Below are 26,231 nucleotides of genomic sequence, written 5' to 3' on the forward strand. Positions count from 1 at the left end.
ATCAAACCCCTCTGTCCCGTATACAAATTATTCATGCCACCAGCTAAATGTATTCATACCATTCTGTTTACTTTATTACTCCACTTTTATTCGGCTCTTTTCCACACATTTGTTTACAAGAATAAAAGCCTACTCTGACAGAATTATCCCTCTGCACAACAAAAATAAATCACAGCACTTGCACACACATCATTCACATTCAAAGAGCACGACTAAATTATAGATGACCCCTTTCTCCCCAAATATGCATTTCATTAGCATTTCCTTCGCCTGTTGTCTTTTTTTCCTTCTGAATGCCTGCGCATTCGACCCACTGATGTGTGTGTGGGTGTGTGTATATGACTGGAGAATGGGAACAGACTTGCAGCAAAGCAGGACGCGTCCCCTTTCCCAAGCCTAATTTAGGATTCAATTACAATACTCTTTAAAAAGCGTCGACTTCGCAATTAATTATTTCAAGATTAGCCTGACAGTAATGGGCCTCCCACCGACGCCAGCTAGCGTTAAGACTGGCCACTCTGTCTCTCAACATACATATATATATACACACACACATTATATACCTTTCACTTCCTATCCTTATCCCCTTCAATCTCTCCCCTTTAGTCTTTGCTCACCCTCTCTATATTTTCCTCTGCTGAGGAAAGAGAAGATAAATCTACCTCCTCCTCTCTCTGTCTTTGTCCTTTATTTTTCCGTCCCCTCTCTTTGTTCTGTTACACTTTGTTTCTTTTCATGTTCTCTTCTTTCCCCCACTTTGTTACTCTGTATTGTGCTCGGATCTCCTTGCCGCTTGTCATGCAACTGATATTGCTTCAGTGCAGCGGACTGCTTTTTATGAGCCACAGGGGCCTTCTCCCACATCCTCCTGCATCCCTAGGAAACGTTGACAGATGAGCCCCACAATAGTGTGCTCACGTGCATAAATACTCATGCACCCATACACGTGCGCATGCACAATGGCCTGTCAATGCTGCCACCAGGCGTAAGCAAAAAAAGAAGAGAAAAAAAGAAAAGTCGCCCTCCTCTATCCGCTTTGATTGGAGCCAAGCGAAGCATTTTTTCTCCCACTTCGTCTCCACTGCTGCTGCTGCTTTTCCTCCCACTAGCAATCCCAACCCACTGTGTTTTTTCTTTTTCCTTCCTCGTTTCGGAAATGAATGTCATCATCCATCCCTTTCCTCCCTCCGCCACAACTCCCACCCGTCACCCCCGGGCAAAACTCAGCCCAAGCCCCGATTCTGTTTATTTAAATATTTGATATGTAAGCAGTCATAAAATAAATGTCAGAGGAGGGAAAGGGAATGAATATCTGGGATGTGGGGAACAAGGCCATTATGGGTAATAACTTTTGTTGTATACGTCGCCCCCACAGTGTAACACCCTACCCCTCCCCAACATAAGCATACAGACAACCCTGCACTTGACAGAGCCTCGAGATGCTGAAGCAACAGGGGAATATAGATAGAGCAGTGACTTGAAAAGTCTGAACATTCTGTGTGTGTGTAGCTGCTGCATCTCTACCTTTGTGATACACACACACAGAAAAACACACTTGTTCGACTAGTGATATGGAAAATAGGCCCTCCCATGCACAATTGACTTCTAATACATTGTATACACCTCAAACCATCCATTTACCAGGCATTGCAATTTCAAGGGCTCTGAAAGCAGCACTTTGGCAGCACTCGGCAAAATACCTTAAAAAATCTTCAGCCTTTACAAATGCTCTCTCCCTCCGTCTCTTTCAGTAACTGCCAATTCTGACATGTCTGTTAGAATAAAAAAATTCAACCATGTTTCCAGGTATACTGAATCCTGATTTACTAACTTACCAGAAAGTCCATGCTGGGGACAAGAAGAACACAGGGCTGTTTACTTTTTAAACACCCTGCCAACACCACCAAGCTCACATGTAAGTCTCCCAACTGGTGACACCCAAAGGATTACACTCCTGTGACAACCAAGAACCAATGAAAAACGGGAAGTAGGTGGGTTGAGTAAATCAAGTACAAGAGGAAAAGGAGGCAGAGGAAGAGCACACACAGAAAGTCTTTTACCAAACAACCTTGAATTTCTCCTTGTCGTGAGATGCTGAAAAACAGCAGAGATCAGCACAAAAAAAAAACCCAATTAAAAACAAAAATGATCACACGATGTTCATTAGCGCTCACAGTATATTGGCTTGGCATTTCGGGGGCTTTTTATTCTAAGACCTAACAAGGTCCCTGGCCACACCAAAGGGCGGCAGGAGAGAAAGTGACATCACATCAGGGGTCAAAAGTCAAAGAGAGGTATAGCAGGCCACTGACCTTGTCGCCTCGAATTGTTCAAATGTGGGAAAGTTTGTATAGCTGCACATGTATGGTTTTGCCTTATAATAAAGGTGGAACACACACACACACACACACACCTCAAACATCTCGCAAACTCCAATACTACACTTAAAACTCACATACACACAGTAAACCTGCTCTCATTACATTAAATACTGTATATATACACATTAAAACATTAAACCATCTCCAATCTAAAAAGGTTCATGTACGAATACGCACAATTCCACAACTTTATAGCCAAATCTCCGTCGTACTCATGCGCCCTGCTCCCCTCTGCCCCCTTCAGAGTCCAGGTCAGGGTGCCCTCCAGAGTGCTTCACCTTCTCCACTGTTAATTACCACTAATTGGCCCAGCTCGTTTTCCCCCCTGCTATAATGGAACCATTTATCTTTACTTCTTAATGAGTAGGCAGTGTAGTCACCAGACAAGGTCACCCACAACTAGCATCCAAAAGACAGAGACTTGGAAACAGCTGAGGGGAAAAAAGAGAAGAGACAGAACAACAGGGCACAGACGAGGGGCTGTTGTTCGCTTTAAAATACACAGGAGAAAAAAATGAATTTGCAGAAGTTTCCACACATGACTTGGCTCTTTAAAATGTGGCCCATGTGTAAAAAAAGAAGTTGAGAAATGCCTCTGAGCTGTGGGAGTCTGCAGCGCCCAATGAAAACCACAACACATGCAGGGAATTTCCAAAGACAGACTAATTAAAATACGAATTATGCAAGTGAAAACAATAGATCCTTAAAAACAATGCTGAATCAGTGCAGTGCAGTCGAACGGAGCTTTAAATATAAAAAGACATTTTTCAAAAGACACTGAGAGCCTCCTTTCTGGCTTGTGCACATGTAATTATCAAAACAATCACCCCGACTGTCGGCACAGATTCCAGCCTCAGTGGGAGAGAGGGCAACGTGTGAGCAGCCTAAACCACCATAAAGCATATAATTAACACCTACAGCTTTAAATATTAGATCAGTAGCCGATTTGTATTCATGTCTGAGGAGATCCCACAAGAAAGTGAGTTTCTGCTTGAAAGATTGACGTAAATAACTTCACAATTATGGATACTTTGAAACTATTGCTCAGGAAAGCTTAAACTTTTTAACTGACACTGCAGAGAATATGGATGAAGACTTCACTTCTCATCAGAAAAACACAGACTGTTGACATATGCACACAGGCAGCCAGCAGGTCAGATCTGACAACAATCAAACATTATCTTACATCTGTATAGTGTGTCAGCAATACAAGATTCAGGTCTCTGCCCGACAACTAGAAATTGTTTTGGGTCTTTCCATCAGAGAACTTCCATTGTGTTGTGGTTCCCCCATTAAGTCTCATGCAGTGTCGCGGAAGCATGAGCATGTGCTCCTGCAGAGCTGCGATGATCGGCCCGGCACAGCAATGCTTTGCAAATGGGACAGTCTTCGATGGATTATGTTAATGTGGTATTCCACACTCCCCTCTGGCATGTGTCTGACATTACAGTAACCTTTGCATGTTTAGCCAACAGTAACTATGGATGTTCATTGAGCAGGGGGGGTGCACACGCGTGCATGCACAGAATCACACCAGCACTGTTGCACAGGGAGATTAACTGTGCACAGCAAACATCTGCTCCTGCGATTCGTATTGATATCCTTTGGAGGAATTAACATCCTAAAGAAATACGACATTCCAACTGCAGAAGTTCACTTGTGTTGTCGATGTCTAATCCAGTTCATCCGGTTTCTGTCAAAAGGAGTGGCTGGAATGTTGAACACAAGTCTGGCCATATCACAGAGGTATAAGAAATAAGGGAGAAATACCAAGACTAAGTTCTCTATTCCACACCCACTGCACCAAACCAAATTTCTAACACAATTTCTCATCCCACATACAGTATCTCCAGTGAGAAGTGTGAAATATGCATGTGTGTGTCCAATGTGCATATGTCTCTGCACAGGAAAGGATGTGGTGAGCAGTTGCCTCCTAAATTGTTAAGATAAAATTGATCTAAATGAAGTAGCATCCTGCCAGGAGTGACCACAAGTGTCCTTTTGTGACCAGTGTCTATAAATTACCAGTATATTCCCACACACACATACTCTTAGCTGTAATGGACTTGGAATGGGTTTGGTGGGAAAAGTGAGGGATGACAAGAAGATGTTGTGGCCACAGAAAATACATGGTTCACTAGTCAGCAGAGAAGACTGATGCGCACATATAATCCTGGGGTCAGGCAACAGGAGCAATAAAATCCCAGCCGATTTTGAAATCTGGTGGCATGACAAGCTTCACACATGATCTTCTCACTAATCTCAATCATGCACACACTGCAAGAACAGAAAATAATCCTGCATTACACACTAAAAGATATTCTCCGGACTGCTGAGCCAGAGGCAACAGTCAGGTAGCAGTGAACAATTTATCATAATCACAGGGGGAAGCAGATGTAAACAACATAGAAATTTGCAGAGAGATATAACAAAAGTAGAAGGTTAAAAAAGTCTACACAGGTTGTCTATTCCTCGAGAACTGGAGGTCAGTTTTGTAAATGGAATTGTTGAGCAACACAGACTGCTGTCAATAACTCAGATTTGAACTTTTAAAAGAAAACATGCTTGATAACTAACAGCTTAAATTAGACTGAAAGTAGTTGGAAGTTTTAAGATTATTTCACATTCGCTGAAGAATATTTCAGACCAGATTTCTCCTAAAAATATCATGACAAGTGGTCGTAGGTGAATCCAACAGCTTTGTAGGGAGAGAAAGGCTAGACCCCACAATTCTGAATAATGTTTGAGGTTTAATGTTGGATTTTAGGATTAGAATTAGGTTATGCATTTACTTGTGATTACCAATGACAGGATAAAGGCCAGTGTAATGCATTTTATTAATGTTATTAAAGGATGTATGTATGTATGTATGCAAGTGTGGACGTGACAAAAAAGGAATATGGGGCTCAGGGAGAACAAGAGAGAACCCAAAGATCCAGATAAAACTGATTAACAGAGACTCGTTGCATTGTTCATGTACCATCTTTTCTATTTTTGTCTCTCTGTGCTTCACAAACGACACAGCACCGTGCCGGTTGTGTTTGGTTTGTGGGTGCTTTTTTTTCCTGGCTGAGCAAAATGGTCCCACCATGCCAGCAGTGATTAGGATCAACTTAAACCAAACAGCAAGATGTGTGACTGGAGCGTAGAGCCTACAGTCTGGCGGAAACACTGAGGAGTGCAGAGGCTTTGATGTGTAAAGTGACAGATGATGGCAATGATGATGATGATTTTCTCACAGGCTTATAAGAGGATGGTGACGGCATGGAACTTAAACATGAAGCTAAACACACACAATTATAGGCTTCAGTGTTTTGCATCACACTAAAAGCAGAAATCACTGAATGTTTTCTGAATCGTACATAAAACATGGGGTTGGATTAACTAAACACCTGAAATTTGGATCTTAAAGATACTCAAACTGCAATCTGCTTTAAGTTTACTTAAAAGGTCCTCATTGTTTGATAGTATTTTAGGAATAAGACAAAATTCAAGCTAAAAGCTATAAGGAAAACTGTATAAAAATGAGGCTGAGCTGAACTGTTTGTTCATTAGTTCTATTATACAGAGAAAAGACAAGAAGACTTGGATCTTAAAGCTGGTGGACTGATAATCAATTGCTCATTTCAGAAGGAATTTATGGTTAGTGTCACCATTGCGTCTTCTTTTGGCCAGAGAGGAAAAAAAGTAAGTGTAGGTAGGTATGTAGGTAGGGCAATGTTTCAGCAATAGCCTACAGATCTGTTCAGTTTTGTGTTTGAATATTGGACAGGATGTGCTTGCTGTCTAAATACCTCTGAACTGACAGCTGGTCCCTTGAGAGACCTAGCTAGCTACTAAGAGTCAGGGATAGAGAGGCAGATAAAAGAGTGTATTTACAGAAAAAACACAAAGAAGAAAAAAGAAACGGCTTCAAAAGTGAAAGCAATCAGCATAGGGGACCATCTGTTTAGTGAGTATACGGTTATCTACCATATATCTGAGAGGAAGAAAAAAAGAAAGTAGGTAAGTCACACCCCCTCCTCTGGGACAGATGGAGAAGAGAGGGGGTTTCTTCTATTTAGGGGCTCCACGTGGCTAATTAGCATTTGTGAAGGTTGGGATGGGGGCGGTGGTGAGGTTGCGAGAAGTTAGGGGCACCGCTCCCTGGCACAATGCCCGCCACTCACACACACAAACACTAAGATAGGGGGAAAAAATATATTTGTGTGAGTGTTTGAAGCCAACAACTCATAAATACTTCTTTTTCCTCACTTGGTTCACAAGGATAAAGTGGGGTGAGATCCAGAGGGAGAGGATTTTAACTGTGCTGACATTTGCCAGAGTTCACTTACTGATTCTCTATCTCTCTCTTTCTGTCTCTGTAAAGTCGGCCAGGCCCATTCCTCAGAAGTCAGCAGCCCTCCATGTGACTCACTTCAAATATCGCCTACATTTCCACAACCCTGGTCTTCCTACTGTCTCTCTCTGCTCACAAAGGAAGGCAGACACCAAGTCCTAAATTATGATGTATGGAGAAAAAAAACATTTCAACACTATTCAAATCCTAAAGGCCTTTGTATTTAAGTTGGCTAATTTGAAAAAGCTAACAACCATTTCTACTCCAAAAGTTTCCCATGCCTTTAATGGTTTCATATCTATAATGTTCACAGACGAGGTGAAGCCAATTAATCTAAAGCTGTGTCCGACTGCAACCAGACTTGTAATAAATTCTAGGTCCACAGTAAGGTTGAGCAATCAAATCAAATCCAAAAAACCTTGGACTGTTTCACCAAAGTGAAAAAGTCAAATTCTCTCATGTGAACAATGAACTTTATTCCTCAAAACTGCTTTGGTTTCTATTTTTCTGCTCTCCCCTGACACCGTCAGTTCAGATAAGACAACTGAGAAACAGCTGACACTAAATTAACGCCCTCTCAGAGTAATTAAATTCTCTCTTCAGGGCATTTACACACCAACCTTTGACTTAAGCGGATGTTATGAATGCAGAGGGAAAAATAAAAATAACAATTATTTTACGAGCCAGCTAATAATACACGTTCACATCCAGTGATGCAACTGGACAGTTATTTTGAGTTTTCTAATTCCTATAGTTTTTCAAAATCAGAATTAATTGGTGATATGTGGAAGGTGCATGCAGACCAGGGTTATCCCTGGGTTATCCCTGGTCTGCCAATTACCTAAACAGACTCCCTGTTTCATCGGTGGGAGATGAAAAATGTTGCGTAGGCTCTTATCGGACACAACAGAGCAAATTAAAATTTCACTCCGGTGTTGCTAATCGGCGCTGGCTGGCCAAGACAGAGATGTAAACAAAACAACATGAACAAACGACTGACGGAAGGGGGCAGAGAGCAGAAGGAAGGGAGAGGGGGGAACATTGTGAGAAGGGCGGGGCTGGACTGCTTAGTGCTGACTAAAGGGCTTCAGCCTGTTCGTTCTGGCACAGACAATCAAGACGAGACACACACAAACAGAAAATCTGATGGCATGTCTAAAAATAAAGTGAGGCATGCACGGATCTTCGGGCCCATTTCCCGACCGGACCCCATAGGCCGTCCGTCTGATGCAGAACATGCTCTATAAATTAAATTGCAGCAGCCACAGTCAGGCCCATCACTATGCACGAGGCTCCCTGAGATAGCCGCATAATACAAAGTGACATTGATGCATTGCTCCCATTATAAAGTCTTTGTTCATATCACACTAATAATTCATAAGAGAGAAATGTAAACAGTATGTACGGTAGAGCAGTGCAAGCAGGGATCATTTCAAGGTAAGCACATTACCAAGGATGGGATTGGGTATAGTCTTTGATATGTAGAGCGACTGAGCTTTGATTTCAAACCTGTAAAAACAACAGCAAAACATTGATCATAATAGTGATAAATTAGTGGAAACTGTAGACATCCATTCGTTTTCATTTCTTAGGGTCAGATTTTAAAAGAGTTGCTGTTGTAATCATCTGAGCAACACTATTTCTCACTCACTAAGCCCTCATTATTATCTACTAATTACTTTTACTGTTTTGTGTGTGCTCTGATTAGTTTAAAACAGACAGATACTTGTTACGTATCGTATGAGACATGAAAGGTTTAATTTTATGATGTAAGCTGAAGTAAGTTATTAATATTATACATATACTGGTATACCATAGCTATAGGTGAATGATGAGGAGAGGGAAACAGCTCAGATGTAAGACAATCATTTAGGCAGCAGGCCATAAACTGGACACTGAACATAGCTCAGTTTTTACCATGATTTTATAAATTAGTACAAGGTCATTTTTCATGGAAATTCAGGTTCTACACATGCTTTTAAATGTCTCAGGCATCTCTGAGGTATGCACATACAAAATACACATGCACAGCAGTAGGCTTGTGTCTTCATTGTGGTGAATGGCTGGAAAAGTGAGTGTGGTGAAGGGGACAGCAGTGTAAATGAGGTACGCTTGTTTCGCTCACAGCTTGCTCCTGACGAGAGGCAGTGGGGAAGGAAATTGAATTTGAAAGAGGGGGAACTGTGCCAACAGGTGACAGAGGGATGCTTTGACCAAATGCATTCTAAAGTGAAGCGCAGACATACCACGGGGCCAATTTGGAGACAGTATTATGCACTACACCGCTCGGCTTTTTCACGCAACCCGTCAGTACACAGGAGAGCAGCACTGTATCTCTAAATATGAATTAAACATATGGCTTTTGTAGTGTGAATATACTGCTGTTGAAATTTTGAGTCAAGAAAAAAATAAAGTAGCACATGCATCTACCCCTTAAGAGAAAAGGTGTGAAAAAGATATAGAAGTATAGCACTAATTGTTGTACAGGACTGGTTTGTTAAAATGATCAGTCCTAAAAAAACAGACTATGAAAAGCATGAAAATAGTTCACACAACTATGCTTTGATTCAGTGACAACAGTAATAGTTTTTGATGCATTTAAATACTCAACAACAAATCATAACACAGACACTAATAATTATTGTGCTAAGGACTTAGATTACTGTATATTTTCAGTGACCATCTTAGCATAATTTGATACAATCAATTCAACAGCAAAACCCTCCCACGCTAAAACATTCACCTAATTTCCTCAGCATCCAACACAAATTGCCTTTGATTGAAACAATGTAGGCTAATGAACTCCTTTTGTTTAGCGAGAGGCAGACAGTACAAGCCACGCTCAACCTCCTTGCCCTCCAGTCGTCCAGATGTGCCATCCAGCAGTGCGCATAATTTTGTGCAACAAAAACAACAGCAAAATAATGGCTCTTCTGGAGAAACACAGTGATGGTTTGCTCCAGAGTTCTGAACGGGCAGCTCCTCCCTCCCAAGCTGCTGGTCTACATGCTGTTGACATCAGAAATGTTGCAGCACAGAGTTTGGGGGCCATCTAAGGATCCTTGAAGGCAGTACCCCAAACAGCAAGAGGAATACCTGAATAAGTAGTTTCACTTCTATCCTTTCCTCAACTATGGTGAAGGCATTCAACCCCATTTGCAAAAGTAACCTTCAGAGATAAAACTGTGTAAAACTGTGATTGGGAGTAGGAGTACATCTGAAACAGCGAGTCTTTACTTTAATTTCTAAATGGAAACTGATTATATTGCATAAACATCTAATGTAAAATTTAAATGGGTTAAAAAAAACAAATGCAAGCAATGCATGAAATATTGTGTATTTAATTTAGCTTTTCACTTAAACACATGAAGTTATCTATTTTCTTTTTATAAGTTTGACATTGCAGCCTTTTGTATATCAGTTCAGTGTAAAAAAAATATCAAGAACAGGATAACCTTCATAAAATGTCTATTTTTTTCGTTGGACAGCCTGTAAGTCTGATTATTCCCATAACTCCTGAATGCAGCATCACTACAGCGCCGTGGCCAAAGATCCCTGCAAAAATATTCCTTTTTTTCCTGAATGCAGTCTGCCCAGCGGGCCACAGAGAGCCAATCAGATGGCAGACTGGGTGTCAACTTAGAGCCAGGAGCACGCGGAGCTTTTAGCCAGTTTACCTCCACTATTCAAATTCTGAACAGAGCTGCACGGGAATAAACGAGGCGCAGCGAAGCGCACCGAGACACGGAGCGCACGGAGACGGACTGGCGAGTTTTCAACAGCCGCAGTGCCCGACTGACAGTTCAAAACAGCCTCAAACTAAATATTCAAAATCACAGTTCGTCTGCGTTTATTACAAATACTTATGGACCTTTTCTTTAAGAATATTCCACTTTGTTCCACGTACAGCGCAAACACAGTATGTCCTCATAACAGGGCGTTTCGCAACGTGTCGACACCACGTCGGCAGAGAGGTAAATCTACCCAAGAGTTCTTTTTCTGCCGGATAAAACTACGGATGAAGCAACAAATACACTGCTGAAACATGAGCCGTGTACATTTGGTTAAATAAATAATCAATCACTTTAATATGTATGCTTATCATTTGTTCTAATAAAGACAGCTCTTTTTAAACAAATACATGTTTACCTTCTTTTCCTCTTGCATGACTCTATTGAGCCTGCAGCTCTGACAGTCATAAATCACAACCTGAAGTGGCGTTTATTCTACATTCAAGTCCATTTTTAAAAAATGTAACTTTCATATATTCAACATCAACACTCCAGCCAACACTACGTCTCATGCCACTCTATCTATGGTCCACACGCGCGACATCTGGTACATTTTACTGCAGCGCTGATCAAATCACGTTCACCACTGCGCACCTGAGCGCCTGACTTAAGTTTTCAAAACTCACCTGGGTCCTGCCGAGGCCTTGCCCTCCGTTGACTGGGTTCATTGAAAGTGGATGGTTTCTCTGCTGCCCTCCCCAGTGGGCCGAGCTGGCTGCATACTGGGGCCCCATGTCTTTCCCCAGGCCCATGCTGGCTTGCTGCTGAGCCGTGGGACCGCTGTAGTCTTGATAGGCACCTCCATAACCCCGCATCATTGGGCTTGGGGATGTCAGCAGCTGATTGAGGGTCGGGGTGGCCCCTGAGGGGTGCTGCTGCTGACTTTGTCCCGGGTACCTCTGAAAGCCACCCGAGGCAACTCCCATGGGAGACTTCCCATGGCTTGCTGAGGAGTTGCTGCCCATCATCATGTTCCCTGGTTGCCGGCATCCAGAGGGGCCCATCATCCCGTAGGCCCCGCCGCCGTAGCCCGCCCGGTACGCTGAGTACTGGCTGTACTGACTGTTGTGGTAACCTGCTTCGTGTGAGTTCTCCATGCTGTTATGTGCCGAGGAGTGCGTTATCCCCATCCCACTGCTTTGTTGCTGCTGTCCGCCATGTTGATCATAACAAGGCCTTGAAGTATAATAGTTGTTGTTAAACTCGGAGTTGTTACTTGGTGGCCCCAAGTTCGAGTGTTCAAACCTACCCATCATCCTCTCCGAGGGTTTACAGGTGAGGTCTCCCTCACCTTTACCTGGCATGTGTTGCTGCTGTGACTCCTCCTGCCCCCCCAACAGGTTCTCTTTGCCACCGTGGTGTTGGTGTTCCATACTTCTGTCCCCACGGGGAACCTGACCGTTGTTGTTAACGGTGTTGTTACTTTGAATCTGTCGCTGCTGATGTGGCGCAAACTGGCCGAATTGCGGCAGCGGCTGCTGCGGCGGATGAGACTGTGGGGGATCTCCGCTCCCCACACATTTCAGCTTGTGGTTGGCGATCAAACCCGTTTCCATCGACGAAGTGTTTGAATTCGACACCGACGCAGACGTGAGGTTATTCCCAGCCTTGTCGTGGCCGTCCGCGGCGTTGTGACTCGTGGAAGTTGAATGGACCATGCTGAGCTCGTTTCGGCGCTGATGGTCTACATTATTCAGAGTCCCATCGCCGGCACCCAGCATCGGTCCAGTTCGCTGCACGGTCCCTCCTCCTCCGGATTTCCCCGAATTGAGCTCCGGTCCCAAACCGCCTGATAATTTCTTATTCTTATTATTAGTTCTGGTCGGAGCTGATGCCACTTGCGCAGCCATGGTCACTCCAACATCTCAGCGCGCAGTGACAGCAAGCCCCGACCAGCCTTGCCTACAGAAAATAACACAGGAGAGGAAGAAAAACACAAGCAGGGTGGTGAAAAATATATTCAATGAGAAAGCTATCTTTTTTCCTAGCGCTGGTGTTGCTGTAGTGGTGAAATGGTGCGTTAGTGAGGCTTCATGTTGAAAGTTTCTCTGCCAGGTTTAAACGAAACTTTTTTCTTCCCCCCTCCGCCTCTCCTCCATCCCGTTTCTCAGTAATATGTAGCAGCGTCTCCCGGAGCCCTTGTGGCCCAGCATGGCATGAGAGAGAGCGGGCTCTACCAGCTTATCCACCTCCAGGGCTCCAGCGCGTCTCACATGTAAAATCCGGACTGGAGTAGTGAGCCATTACACACTCATGCATCTTTATCTCTCTAATTAGATTGCTTTGCGTGTTATATTTACAATAAATAAAGACAGTGTGATATCATATTATAGTTACATATGAGTTGCAATACCCCTTTTGACATTAATACGTTTAGATCTCTTTTAATAGCACCTCACACAGTCTCGAAAAAACATGCCATTTTAACCCTTATTTACATTCGATGTTCCAACGGTAATGGCAGATAATTTCCAATTACGCGCATAGTTTGCCTTACCACTTTACACCGGTCATCCAAATAGAAACTGATAATAAGTTTTAGCTTATTTTTTCGAGCTGTTACTCCATTATCCAGATCAGCTTTTCCCTCTCCCCACCTTTTCTGTCCCTCGGCTCAAGCCAGTTTCTCTGCAGCTCTGACAGCAGTCGGACACGCAACCACAAACGCTATGCAATAACGTTGCGATCGGAATACGAATATGATCGCACTTTACAACAGCCATAATATAGCCGTAATATCTCTGTTTACACGCTCCAGTCACTATTCTCCAGCTAGAAAAAGATGAATACTCCCTTGCAACAAAGAAGCATATGTCCTGTAACAAGAAGGAAAGCAAACAATAATTTGAGAGACATGACTATTCGACATGACTGCAGATGAAAACTGTCTGTGATAATCACCATTAAGTTCAGTATTCTAAAGATTGTAATATGATGGATCTCAAAGCTAACCCTAATTAAGGCTGCATTCTTTAATTTCCCTCAAAGATGTACTTTATCAAAGATGGACTTGTCTGAAATTATAATGGAATTTTAAAAGAGAAGAAGAAGAAAAAAGCAACCCCAGGCTGCAGTGTAGGACCACACAAACGCAAAGTCTACAAGATATTCTATCCCATCGATGGTATTCAAACATGAATGCAAAATAGTGCTTAGTAAAGAAGCCAGGGTGTCTGTTGGGACTTGAATGAGCAGAGGGTCTGCTTTGATGAGATCAGATGCATTTGATCAACAGAGGGAGCTGCGGATGAAAGAGGGGTGGAGGGGAGGGTGGAGGGTGGGAAGAGAGGGGTTTGAGGATGAGAGTTGTGCTGAGGATGGCCATGATAATGAAGATGAGTGGCTGTGGTGGGAACAAATGTAAGGAAGATTGTTATGCCAGCGATGGAAGTAAAGATGACCAATATTGACATGATGATTATAGAGGTAGTGACAGTTATATATCTCATGCTTCATGTCGCAAATGTTGAAAACAGGGTGGCACAAGACACTTTCCCCTGTAGTTAGCATTGAGTTTAGTGCGAGGTGATCACTGGCAGCTACGTCCATGACAATGGGAAGACCCCTGCTGGAGATACAGTGTTAGTACAAGCTGAAGGTTAAAAAATAAAAAAGTATTTTAAAAAGATGTTAAAGCACTCCTTGTTGTTCAGCAGGCCATTGGTAAAATTAGTGAAAAATGTAGGAGCATTTGAAATTTCATTTTTCACGTCACATACAAAAAGAAAAAAAATCATAGAACTGCATGACAGCAAGAGGCTTAATTCCACATTTCCTAATGAAGCTCATTCATTGGAGACAAATAAAAGAGAGTGACATCCCTAGAAACCTTTCCCAGCCGCTTGCCTTTATGAGCCCATATGGCAGAGAATAAAAGCAATAATGCTGTTATGGTCCAACTACAAATTCTCCATGGTGTTCGGATTCAGTATGCTCAGGCCCAGCCTATAGCATCAACAGGACCAGATGGCTATTTATCTACGGGGCACCCTGAGAACACATCATATTTACATCTTAGGTTCATGTAAGTGCGAGAGGGAAGCCACACAGGTGACAGAAAATAGCTGTCATTAGTGTGGATGTGAATAAATTTATATAATATAAATTCTACATCTTTTCATTTTGCTGTTTAGGTGCCAAAATTATCGATTCACCACTGGTTACGTGCACATTTTCTGATTAGAACAAGCCAAATGCACACCCTTCCTGCTTTCTGTGCTTTGTACACATGACGATTCTGGCTCTCATCAGCGTACCAGATCAAAGCCTCAGCACTGATCTCATCTAGAGCAACGCTAAAGCTGACAGTGAGGGGACCTGAGGCATTAGCATATTCTATGATGGCGCCCAGCTTTTCAAGCTGTAGCCTCGGCTGCAGCGCTGGGTGTGCCACGCTGTGGCTTTGCAACTCTAATTTCCCTTTCTTGCTCATTAAAAAAAGCCCACTGTTCTCCTATTAATTCGCAGACACACTGATCTGTTTGAAAGCCAAGGATGTGTGTGTGTGCGGGAAGAGGGAGGTGGGGGAGGGCAATGGCTCAGCGCATTTGCATTTATGTTTAATTTATAACCTTCAGGGGCCCCCTGATGCAGCAAGATTGAAACAATAACTCCAGACAAACACAGGGAAGAGAGGAGGAGGAGCCGGAGGAGGGTGGATGGAATTAAAAATATACAGATATCGGACGGTATGTGCTTTGAATATGTGTTTAAGCATGTAGAGATGAGTCGTGATGCTGTAACGGTCTGTGCACTGTGTGCATGCGTTTTTGTAAGTATTCATTTGTGCATCTGCATCAAAGTGTATCTGAGATGCATGCATTCACACACGAGCTGACAGAGATGCAGAGGTCTCCAATCCGCGGGGGTTTAACATGCCACGGTGAGTGTCTGTCAGGAGGAGAGCAGGAGCCTTTTCTGGGGGAGTCTGGAGGGATCTCCCCCATAGCAGCACAGCACAGCAGACAGCAGCAGCACAAGCCTGGCCAAGCACAGAAAGTGGGTCAGCCCAACACACACACAAACAAGCAGGCATGCACACACGCACACAGCTCAGATGTATGCAGTCCTAATGTCACAGTTTGGGTGTGTTTGAATGAAAAAAAAAGAGAGAGGGTTCAGAAAGAGAATGCACAGATGACTGTGTGCATGGGAGACATCATAGTGGTGTGTTTTGCCTGTGTTTTGCATATCTGATCTTAGAGGGTGTGTGTGTGTGCGCGCGCACGTGTGTGTGTTTGTGGTGGTGGGGTCTTATTCAAGATGAAGGCTAAATGGCTAAAGAGTCATTCGAGGGGGGGATTGCTGAGACGAAAAACCCAGCCAGCCAATGTGAGCACACTGTATGGAAGTGCATCAAATTGATCCATAGTCTTTTCATTTCAGGCTTGGGTAAATAACAGCGTTTGCATTGATCATTCTGCAAAACCAGGCAACGATGGGCTTGGGAGCATACAGTATGCGTGTTTTGGTGTGTGTGTGTGTGTGAGCGTGTGTTAGTGTGGCTTCTAACAAAACACATCTTCTCTTTCTTTCTCCTCCTTGCGGAGTCAAGGGCCTCACCAGAGCCCTACAAACGACTATGATGGATAAAATGTTTTCAACACTTCAGAAGAGTGGATGCTATTGTGTCCGCCTGTATACTGAAACACAGAATCACAGAATTCCCAGGACACCGCATGCTCTATTTATGTGTTATGAAAAACATGACTCAAAAGAAATAGGAAAACAGCCATGCTCCACTTTCACTGTCAGCTATCATGTGAAGTGTGAAGAGGAGGAAGAGGATGAGAGCGAGAAAGGGACAGGGAAAACGAGAGTAGAGTGATTTTCTTCATCCACAGATCCTATCCTGATGGTGACAGGGGACTGGGCTCTCAGAAACCTCACAACCCCACACACCCCCAGCCCCATACCTCCACACATTCCTCCCCCTCTGATGCCTGTCATTGCTACTCTCTCCCTCCCTGCTCCCGACTGAAGGAGTGTGTGAAGTGTCCCCCGAGAGGCACTGACTCAAAGACGGTATTTACAAGATCCACACTGAGCCCACTTTTAACTGCCTGTGAAGAACTTCCCCCGCCGCCTTTGATGTGCCAACCTAATGGGGAAGAGCTCGCCGGCAGTCATTGCATATGTTAGCGAGGCAACGTGAGTTAATCCGCTAGCATTGCAAGGTAGGCTTCATGCTGCTTCCAGTCAGTGAACACTTCAAATGCTGTATAGCTTTGGTGTGTTGCTGCCTCTGGAAAAATTCCCATTGGCAAACAGATGCTGACGTGATGCCTCAACTTTTACAGCAAATTAGTGGCACCGGAAGCAAAAGACATGTATTTCACGTATTGTATAGTGGAGTTCATATATTCATAAGTTTATATAGATGCCCTGTCATGTGACCCCCCCCTCAACAACAAGCCACTAAATTAAAAGGGTCAAAGGTCACCTGTGACATTTGATTCAGACCATACAGATCCTCACAAGCTGCACTCACAAGCAAATATGCAGTGGCACAACACTGATACTCATTCAAGTTAGTTCTATCTTCAGCAAAGGTAGGGAGAGAGAAGGCTTTCATGACAAACAGAGGCATTTGGAACGATTTTGAATTAGGCTAATTAGGTTTGTGTTTTGTTTGTTGTTCAGGAGGCATGATCAAAGTGATATTTCACCAATTTGTGTCAGCTCAGAAGGAGAGGAGGAAGAGTTTGGAAAATGCTGCCTATTAATCTCCCCAGGTTTGGTGCAGTGTTGCATTAGGGACAATAATCAAAACAAGAAAATTATGAATAATGAAAAGTGTTGATTAGAAATTAAACAAAACAGTGTGTTTGTGTTTTATTAGTCATTTATTAGTAACATGATTGCACTATACATGGTTTTTACCTATTTTTATTTTTTCTAGCTCTTCTACAGTTTCAGTGCATGCTAAATCCTTCACGCTCAGCCTGAGTGGAAGAAGAAAAATTTAAGAGATGAGGATGGTTTGACCCAGGAGCTCAAAGTCTGAGAGCAACTGGCTGTTTTGATCTTATCTAATATTTATGAATAACTTCCTTGATATTTCCTTCACTCCATGAAGCCATCCGCTGTTACAGTGTTACACAATGATGTCTTAGAGGGGCAATGACGAAGATCAAACAGGGTCTGGGCTCGGAATACAGAGCACGCTCCCTCTTTCTACATAGCCTGCGAGGAAACGCAGCAGCAAGCTATCTAATGCTCTGTGATTGAAATACAAGCTCCACTAGACTGCAGCCTGCACTCTGATGATATTTGTATTTGTGTCTAAGAAATATGTGCACAGAGAGGGAAACATTGTCACTGTTTGAGTATAAATGTACATGTTTTGTCTGCAGTGGATGATTCCGCAGTCTGCCTTTTTGTTGCTTTCACAGAGAATCATTCAAGGCTGTTTGGATCAGTAATGGCCTCAGATCCTTTTCACTATCTCTTCTCAAAAGTCAAGTGTTCTCAACATGTTATTTGCCCAAAGTGGCCTTGTTCCACGGCTCTATTGTTAGCCTAATGGAGGCAAGATGACACTAAGACTCTAATTATGGACAGCAACGATCAGCCCTGATAATATTGAGAGTAAAGTGGGTAATTTGTGGCTGTTGTGTTGAAGGGCTGAGGGTAGGTGAAGAAAAGGGAGGGGGTGGAGGAGAGATGAGGGGAGGTGGGGAAGTTGTTTTCTTGTGTCATCGCCTCATCGTCCGTCACCCTAATCATTCCCCAAGAGCAGGGAGCCAAGATGTGGGCACAGCAGGAGAATATTAATGGACTGTGTGACATTACGTTCCCACCCATTCAAAAGGAATGTTCCATTATATTATAGGCCATCAACAGGTGATTTCTCACTGCTCGCTAGGATTCATCGAAGTACACTCTTATTTCATAAAGTGCTTGCATGGTGGAGCTCAAGTGCCCATTTGTCTTGTATAATGCAGGTATTAAACATACAGAAGACATAGGCTTGTAGATCAGTGCCCTGTTTTTCACTAAGCTTGTGGCAAAGTTTTTCTCAAATCTACCTGAAAGATAGATCAAATAGTCAATATTTGACTTTTTGCATACAAATTGAAATGCACGGATCTATAAATAATCTCTCAATCACACCACTTTCATGTGACATAATTCCCCCAACAATAGCTACTTCGAAAGGCTGGACAAAGTTTGGCCTTTAGCTTAAATTCAGCCCGAGGTAAACAACCTATCACGATCAATACAGTGCAGTGTCAGTAAAGCCAGAATAGACACCAAAGAAACTCAGCAAGCCTGTGCCTATTCTGTCAACACCCTAATCAAAGCCCCTCTCTCTTGAGTGATCTGTCCAAACAATTAAAATGGAGCCTCTTTGTAGCATCACACTTAACATGTCAGACAGAAAAATGAAAGGAGCCTGGTGTATTGGAGCTGCGTGCCGTGACGCCTCCTGTGACAAGCCCCACGGAGAGAGCGTCACACCGCAGGAATGACGGCACTGTTCAAATTTTAAATATGTTTTGACACAAAATCAAAAGTTGCTCACCATAATGGGGCAGAGCTTCACCCCTTTTCTGTGTGATCACTTATTAGACCCCTAGGTGAACCAGGGAGAAATACTGACACCTGAATATTCTCTTTGCACTTTCTTTGACATTTTCTAGCAGGTCTGGGAATCATTTCACATTGTGAGATATTTCATAGTAAGACTCGAGCTCTGATCTCTCCACATCTGAGGCTCATGAAAAGCCACCAGTGATCAATGAGGATTCCTGTACGAATTGCTAGGTTTTATCTGCTTTACACTCTTGCTTCAGGTGTCCAGAGCTATGTCTGCTGCTGTTCAATTTCTGATGATTGTGATAAAGATGATTTGACAGCTTGACAGTGAATGTTGGGCTATTTCTAAGAATCCTGAAAATACACTAGAGCTAGAATTACCAGGATTTTTCTTTCTGTTTGAAAGCTGATTTGCTTAATGAATTTGATCTTGAAAACGTACTGAGTGGACAATAACTAATCAGCCGAACAATCCCATCACTCAAAACAGATGCTATTCGGCATCTTTTTTTCCATATGGCAGTGGTGTTTTGTGGGGAATAATACATTTTCCTTTAACATTAATAAGCTTGAGTGGCTTTAAACATAATGAAAAGCAAGTCTATTTCATGGGCTTTCACTGTACTCTATACATAATCCTGAAGATGAAATTCCTAATCTTCCTCCAAACAGGGGAGAGGTTTTTAAAGCAAGACCTCAATTATGCTCAAATTAGCATGTTTAATGCAGCAAAATGTTTTAATAAAGAATAAAAGCAAGGCAGCAGAAAACAAAAGCCAACTGGGTAATAAGATTATCTCTGCCAGGCGCCCAGTGCACATCATTGTAGTTCACACAAATGGAAGAGATTATAAGTCACATTCAAAACAGCCTAATCCGTAAAAGACTCCCGATATGATTACTTTCTATTATGTTTGGTGACTGAGTGCGATGGATTTATCTGAAATCCTGAGGAGTCTTTAAAGTACAGTTGGACATAAAGGCAAAGAGCCAGTTAAAGATTAGTTGAATCCATCTGTGATAAGCTTCCGCAGTTTGGCCACAAACAGAGATAAACACAAATCTGAAGGCCAGATGATGTAATACACATTCGACAGTTATAGATTATCCCCATGGATCAGGAATGTACATAATGTATCAAAGGCGCTTTCCAAAATACACAAATGTATTATTTACTTGTTTCTGCCAACCATTTGTTTAAAAAAAAAGTTTTTAGCAACTTAAGATCTGAGTAAAAGCCAAATTCACTACTGTTAAGAATGTTACAGTTCTCTTACTGGTTGTCCCTTCTCTCTTGGGGCTATTACAGCCTCCTTCATCCCTGACCTCCCCCCCCTTAGTTCAATACAAGGTCAAACATCTCCCATTAGGGAGAACCAGACCTTGCCTTTTGCCAGAGAAGTATCCAAGTTGTACAATGTGAAGGTCAGGGGCTGCATAATGAACTGGAAAATGTCAGTTATATTACTCCTCATTTAAATAGCGGATTTTCCGGCACCAGGAACAAGGGTGATATTTACCCTTTTTCCTGCGCAGGCTCGGAGCATAGAGTCCTCTTAATCCAGCTAAGGGTGTGAAATTGAGCTGTATGTGTGAAGGAATGTGATTTCCTGGTTACAGTGTTGAGTGAGCCTGCTGTGTTATGTTAGACTACAACCAAGTCTCCTTCAGCAAAGAAAAGAAAAGAGAGAGAAAACAGTAATACCTTCTTACTTGTGCATCAGTGCTGCCTCCAGGTTTCCATCAAAAAATTTACTGCTTGCTAAGGAAGAGAAATGATATTCAAGGAAAAACAGCTACACAGGATATTAAATGTATGATTGGTATTTTTTATAATGACAAAATCTATGCGCACTGACTGTGCAATGCCTAATTATTAGTCTGATTAGTCACATTTCCCACTACATTTACATACTGACAGGAATGTCAACCATTGCATACATTAGTGTGAGAATAAAACCAGAGAGGCGACAAGGATGAGATGACAAAGGGGCATCCAAAGGAGAATGTTAATAATGATTCCTCTAAAACAATTTCCATTAATTTTCAGCCTTCTCGCCGGGGAGTAATATCTACATGCCTGAGGCAGATTTAAATTGCATAGTCTGCCTGCGAAAAGAGACAAAACTCCCCAGTGTCCAGCCACTCTCATCAGAACAGGAAGACTCCAGTAACGCCCAGGAGACAGTGCCACAATAATGGAAGCTAAGCTATTAGCAGCATCAAAAAAGGAGAAATTTCTTTTTTCTTTTTTTAAATGGATGAGCATTGTTTTCACTGTTGATGTGAAATAACCACGTGAGACGTCCAGGCTGCTCCTGGATTTTCTGGGTCTTCACTTTATGTGCAGACACATTACCTTGGGTGGACAGCACTGCCAGATTGTAGCTCTATCTGTGCTGCCTGCTGAACAGCTAACAGACAATGTCAAAGGTAGGACGTGAATAATATGATCATTTCATATTCTGACTCCCTGCCAGGGAATATGTCACTTAGACATCAGGTCACATACCCGGTCAGTGTGTGAAGGCAGAGCTGGGGCCACGAGCTTTGCTGAGAGGAAAGGGAAGGCAGCCAGCTAATGTCACCCATACCAGCATCAGGGATGCTCTCAGTCCCCCCCTAAATATATCGGTGACACTGGGCATGTCTCCTGGGTATGGGCACACCTGGCAGACTGTCAGTGGGCTTTAAGAAAGGACAAAGAGGGGTAAGATGGGAGGGCAGGTGCTCTGGGATATCTATAGGGAAGATTCTACCTTCATGTAATAAACAGTAATAGTTATTTTCAGTGCAAATTAACTGTCTACAGATATATTTGACACAAAATCTTCTGTATCAGCCCCAGAGAGGTTACAAGTAACATTATCAGCCTAATATCTCAGCATAACTACATTAGTACTGCCAGTCATGTCCACAAACATTAGACAGCACACATTACTGCACGCTTAGTTCAGAATGAACTAAGACATTTGGTTTTTAAATGCTGCCCAAATATAGTAAATCACTCACTCCAAGTTCTTTTAAGAAACAAATTAAATTAGCTTATTGAAATATTTATGATTATTCCATGCAGTTATGTAATATATTAAGATATTTTCAACTTTTTATATTTAAAAGCAGATATTAAGAGATCAAAAATACAGGCTGTTAAATTAAGCACAAAAGCGACAACCACAGTGACCTTTGACCTTTTAGTAACATGTTCATGCTCTTTCACTTAGCCGTTGTCAAACAACCCGCCCTGTGTCAAAGAAGGACAGTGAATGGTTGCGATTAAAGTGATGTCACTACATAAATGTGAATTGCATTTGGATATTTGAGTAGTTTGTATTGATGAAAAATATGTTTCAACAATAAAAATTAACTTTATTATACAACAGATTTTGTAAAAGAGATTTATGGAGGTTTATATGTGGAACATGGGTTGTGAAATAAGCCAACATGTGTGTTTCTTTGATGTTTGTGTAAGTATTTGTCAGATATGATGAAGGATTCATATTGAGTACGAATTTCAACCTGTGCAAAGAGAACAGATCATGACCCAGAAGCACCAAGCACTTTTAGCATCTCCTCTCAGTCACTCACACAATATCTTATAATGAAAAGTTTCTTTCCAATAAAACTTTTCTAATATCCTGTCCCTGCTCTGAGAGGTTGGATGTCTCATTTGCAAGTGAGGGCCTGGAGAAGAGACGGCTGCCCAGCAGCCTGTCCATCAGCAGAGCTCACTGGGGAGAGTGTGTGCATGAGCTTGAAAGAGTGTGTATGTGTGTGTTGATTAATATCAGGAGGGCAGGGCAGTGCTCAGGCTGTGGCTGTCGGTGAGAGGCAGAGAGGACAGTTCTTTTCACCACAGCCCAGGGAAAAGTCTGCTGGCGGAGAGGGTAATGAGCCAGAAACAGGCTGAGAGGGGCAAGGGGAAGGCTGAGAGGAGAGCAGCTGAGGAGGCACAAGGACAGGCCGCCACACTCCACCGCTGACCTCACACATCCACCCTTCACTCAGCCTCTCCATTTCCTTTACCCGACCATCACTTTCTCCCATTCCCTGCAGGAAGCCAAGCACCATCAAGGTTCTAATTTTTTCAGTTTTTTTCTTCCACCGTTTCACACTTATTTCCTTCTTCCTTCCGTGTGTCTCTCTGTCTGTTCTGCTCTACATCACAGGCTAACCTGAAAAATACATTTGTATGTGCTCCCATGCACACAGTCACAGGTTAGGCATACACGCATCCTTGCACTCCTTTTTTTACATCAGTCTTTTCCATTGTGTAAGGTTACATGCACACTATGCACAGCACATTAGACACAACTACAGTGGATCAGGCAGCAGTTCATTAAGGCTGTGTAGTTTAGATTAACCTAAAAAGGATGACATTTTTTCTAATTTCCTGTTATACTGAGAGTTAAAAAAAATAAAATATTGTCATCTTTGTGTATCAAATTTACTATAGTAGCCTCAGGGTTTGTTTAAACTAAGCACAATAACTATCTATTCTATATCTTTTTCTGTTGTCTTATTCTAGCATACTGACACAGTAACCAAATGGATATAAGCAAATAGAACACACAGTGGAGGGTGAATAGAAATACCGTTCATTAGAGCTCTGATCAGTAGAGTATATATAATGCATGTGTATGAAGCAAAAGGAATATGTAGTAACAAACCAACATAATATAATCCCCACACTGACCTATTGGTCATTCTTTTGGTTTCTAACCAAGTATTTGATTTTTATAAACAGGGCGCTGTTAGCAGCAAAATCATATTCAATCATATTCAGCCAAATATTCCCTTGATTATTGGGGACTATTTGTCCGACCTGCTAGGTTGCTTGAAACTTACACTAAGTTGCTGCTTGACAATGACTTCTTTAGGTATCATATTGCATTAAAATGTCAGTGCTGTGTTTATACCTAGCTTCACTGCTTCAGTGTGGCAAAATTCCGCTTTGACTCAATTTAATCCAAATTAAAGGTCTGAAACAGTTAGAGTACTTCAACATTACAAGAAGAAAATTATGTTTTGAGGCCCTGTAAATCTCTCTGACTACATCAATTCTTGGACAACACTCATAATATCTACGGCCTCAGAGCAGTAAGCAATAAAAAAGATGCAGCCACAGGAAAAATGGGATAGCATTTTCCTTTTCATAGTGGCCAGAGGGTGATGGGGTAAACAAGAGGCCACAGGTGGGGATTAAGAATGGACACTCAATGTTATGTTGGGGTCATAGTATCAGGGGCTACCTGTGCTGTCAGAGAATATTACCCTGAGGATTAAGTTTTGTTTTTAGAGAAGTGGCCCCTGAGCTGTGTGTCTTCTAGATGAAGGACTGGGCTGCGTGAGGACTATCTGAACAGAGAGGATGCATCCACTAAGACTTATGAGAAAGAGCTGGCCACCAGGGGTGAGGGGCAGGAAATAACATGAGCAATTTCATAAATGGAAGGGAGAGGCTGTGACTTTCTAAATCGTCTGTGAAAGACGGAGGGAGGCAGCGATGAAGCAGGGGGAGATGGCAAAGGGATGACAGGCGGAGAGATGGAGGGAGGTGAGAGTGAGCATGACGCAAAGTGTGAAAGGGAAAGAAGTGAGAGCAGGGGAGAGTCTGATGGGGGCGGTAAATGGATGTAAGTGGGTGAGGGAGGCAGGGGCAAAGTGAGAAAGAGAGAGGTTGGAGAGATGAAAAGATGTAGAGGGCAGATTTCCCACCAGCTGAGTGTGCACCTCTATTACCCTTTCTCTCTCCCTCTGCCTTTTCCTCCCCTCCTCTATCTCTGTGTCCTATCAGCCTCAGTGTGGCATCCTCTCACATCAGATTAGCTCCAGCCCAGAGAGACAGTTCAAACTCCTCTGTCAAAGTTATTCAAAAAACCTCCAATGCTGAGGCCACGTGCCATTCTGCACCCTTCCATCATCCCTCTCCCCGTTTGTCCTTGTCATGGCCCAAACTCAGCTGAGGCCGAAGCCCCATCCTTGGCATCTCAGCTGGGTTGCACACTTCCCATGGCATTAAAAGTCACTATCAATCACATGGGAGTGCAGAGAAGGACCAAGGTGTGGCAGGAAGCAGGAAGGAAGTGAGGAGCACAAGCACTGACTAAATATTGGCCCAACACCAAGGGGTGCCATTTAAAACATCATTGTTTTTGTGCCACTGAACTTGTGCCACAAGTTGTTTGCTTAGTAGCTTGTCCTTTTTCAAGATTTCTTCCCCTGCAAATCCATAAAACATATTAAGTGAGAGAAAAACATGGAAATCCAATAGAGTAGTTAAGGGTAGTTTTGCTTTAAGCGTTGACCAGCAAGGTAAGGATGACTAAGATGAACAGATCATGCCATGAGCCATTGTGGCAGGGAGTCATTCCTCCTGAAAGAATGACAAGTTTGGTGTGGCACGGCCCAGGCCGATGCAACCCATTTTCTGACAGAGATGGCTGCTTCAGCTCTCCAGTCATGGCCTCTGTGATGAATGGCCTCCACTGCCAGGGAAAGAAAGGAAAATGGGGCCTGTGTGCCCTCAGAGGATCAATACGAACGCACAGGAGGACCTGCTTCGCATGTTAAAAACCCTGATCCAGCCCAAGCCCCCCTTCCCGCTGTCTCCGCTGTCTCCTGCATCACTGACGGACAAACCTCTGGGAACAAGTAGGCGGGGAACTGAGGTTGTGAGGGGAGGGCTTTGGTGTGTTTATGTGAGGATGCATGTGTTTCTACATGAAGTGTGTCAGCAGGTTTCTAGAGGGGCTGGCATGTCAGCAAACTCAAGGTCGACATGGCACATGAAAGCGCCAAGACACACACGCTCACACAACTCTGCAAATCCATCCACTGTTGGTCCTTTGAAAGGGGCTACACTGTAACATGGTAATTCAGAGGTGTCTAAGGCGATGGATATCCTATTAATGAGCCCAAAACAATGACCAGACTAATGAGCTTATAATGGGAATATTGAATGCATGGGAATGGGATTGGGCCTTGTGTGAGCCAAGAATGTGGACCAGTGAATGAGAACGAATGCACAAGGGCTAGAGGGCTAAAAGCTGGAGACGAATACAAACTGCAAGGGGTGTAGCTGAGTCTGTAGGGGTAGGGGTGCACAGTCAACTCAAATCAATACACCCCTACCCAACTTGCCTTGTTGGGTCTGTGATATACGAGACCAGGCAGCTA

The 26,231-nt window shown here is 43.0% G+C and overlaps 1 protein-coding gene across 4 annotated transcripts in view; it reads right to left on the minus strand.

The window, feature by feature from the left end:
* LOC140269880 (AT-rich interactive domain-containing protein 1B-like) overlaps positions 1 to 12,649 on the minus strand; it is a 166,003-nt gene extending 153,354 nt beyond the window's left edge. For all 4 annotated transcript variants that reach the window (XM_072364891.1, XM_072364892.1, XM_072364890.1 and 1 more), the window contains exon 1: positions 11,138 to 12,649. In XM_072364891.1, coding sequence (XP_072220992.1) covers positions 11,138 to 12,361 — 1,224 coding nt within the window. In that variant the 5' untranslated portion in view covers positions 12,362 to 12,649. The remainder of the gene's footprint in view (positions 1 to 11,137) is intronic.
* Positions 12,650 to 26,231: the final 13,582 nt, after the last annotated feature.

Source organism: Leuresthes tenuis, unplaced genomic scaffold (assembly GCF_036924035.1).
Source record: "Leuresthes tenuis unplaced genomic scaffold, fLeuTen1.0.hap1 SCAF_15, whole genome shotgun sequence".
In the NCBI taxonomy this organism is placed as follows: Eukaryota; Metazoa; Chordata; class Actinopteri; order Atheriniformes; family Atherinopsidae; genus Leuresthes; species Leuresthes tenuis.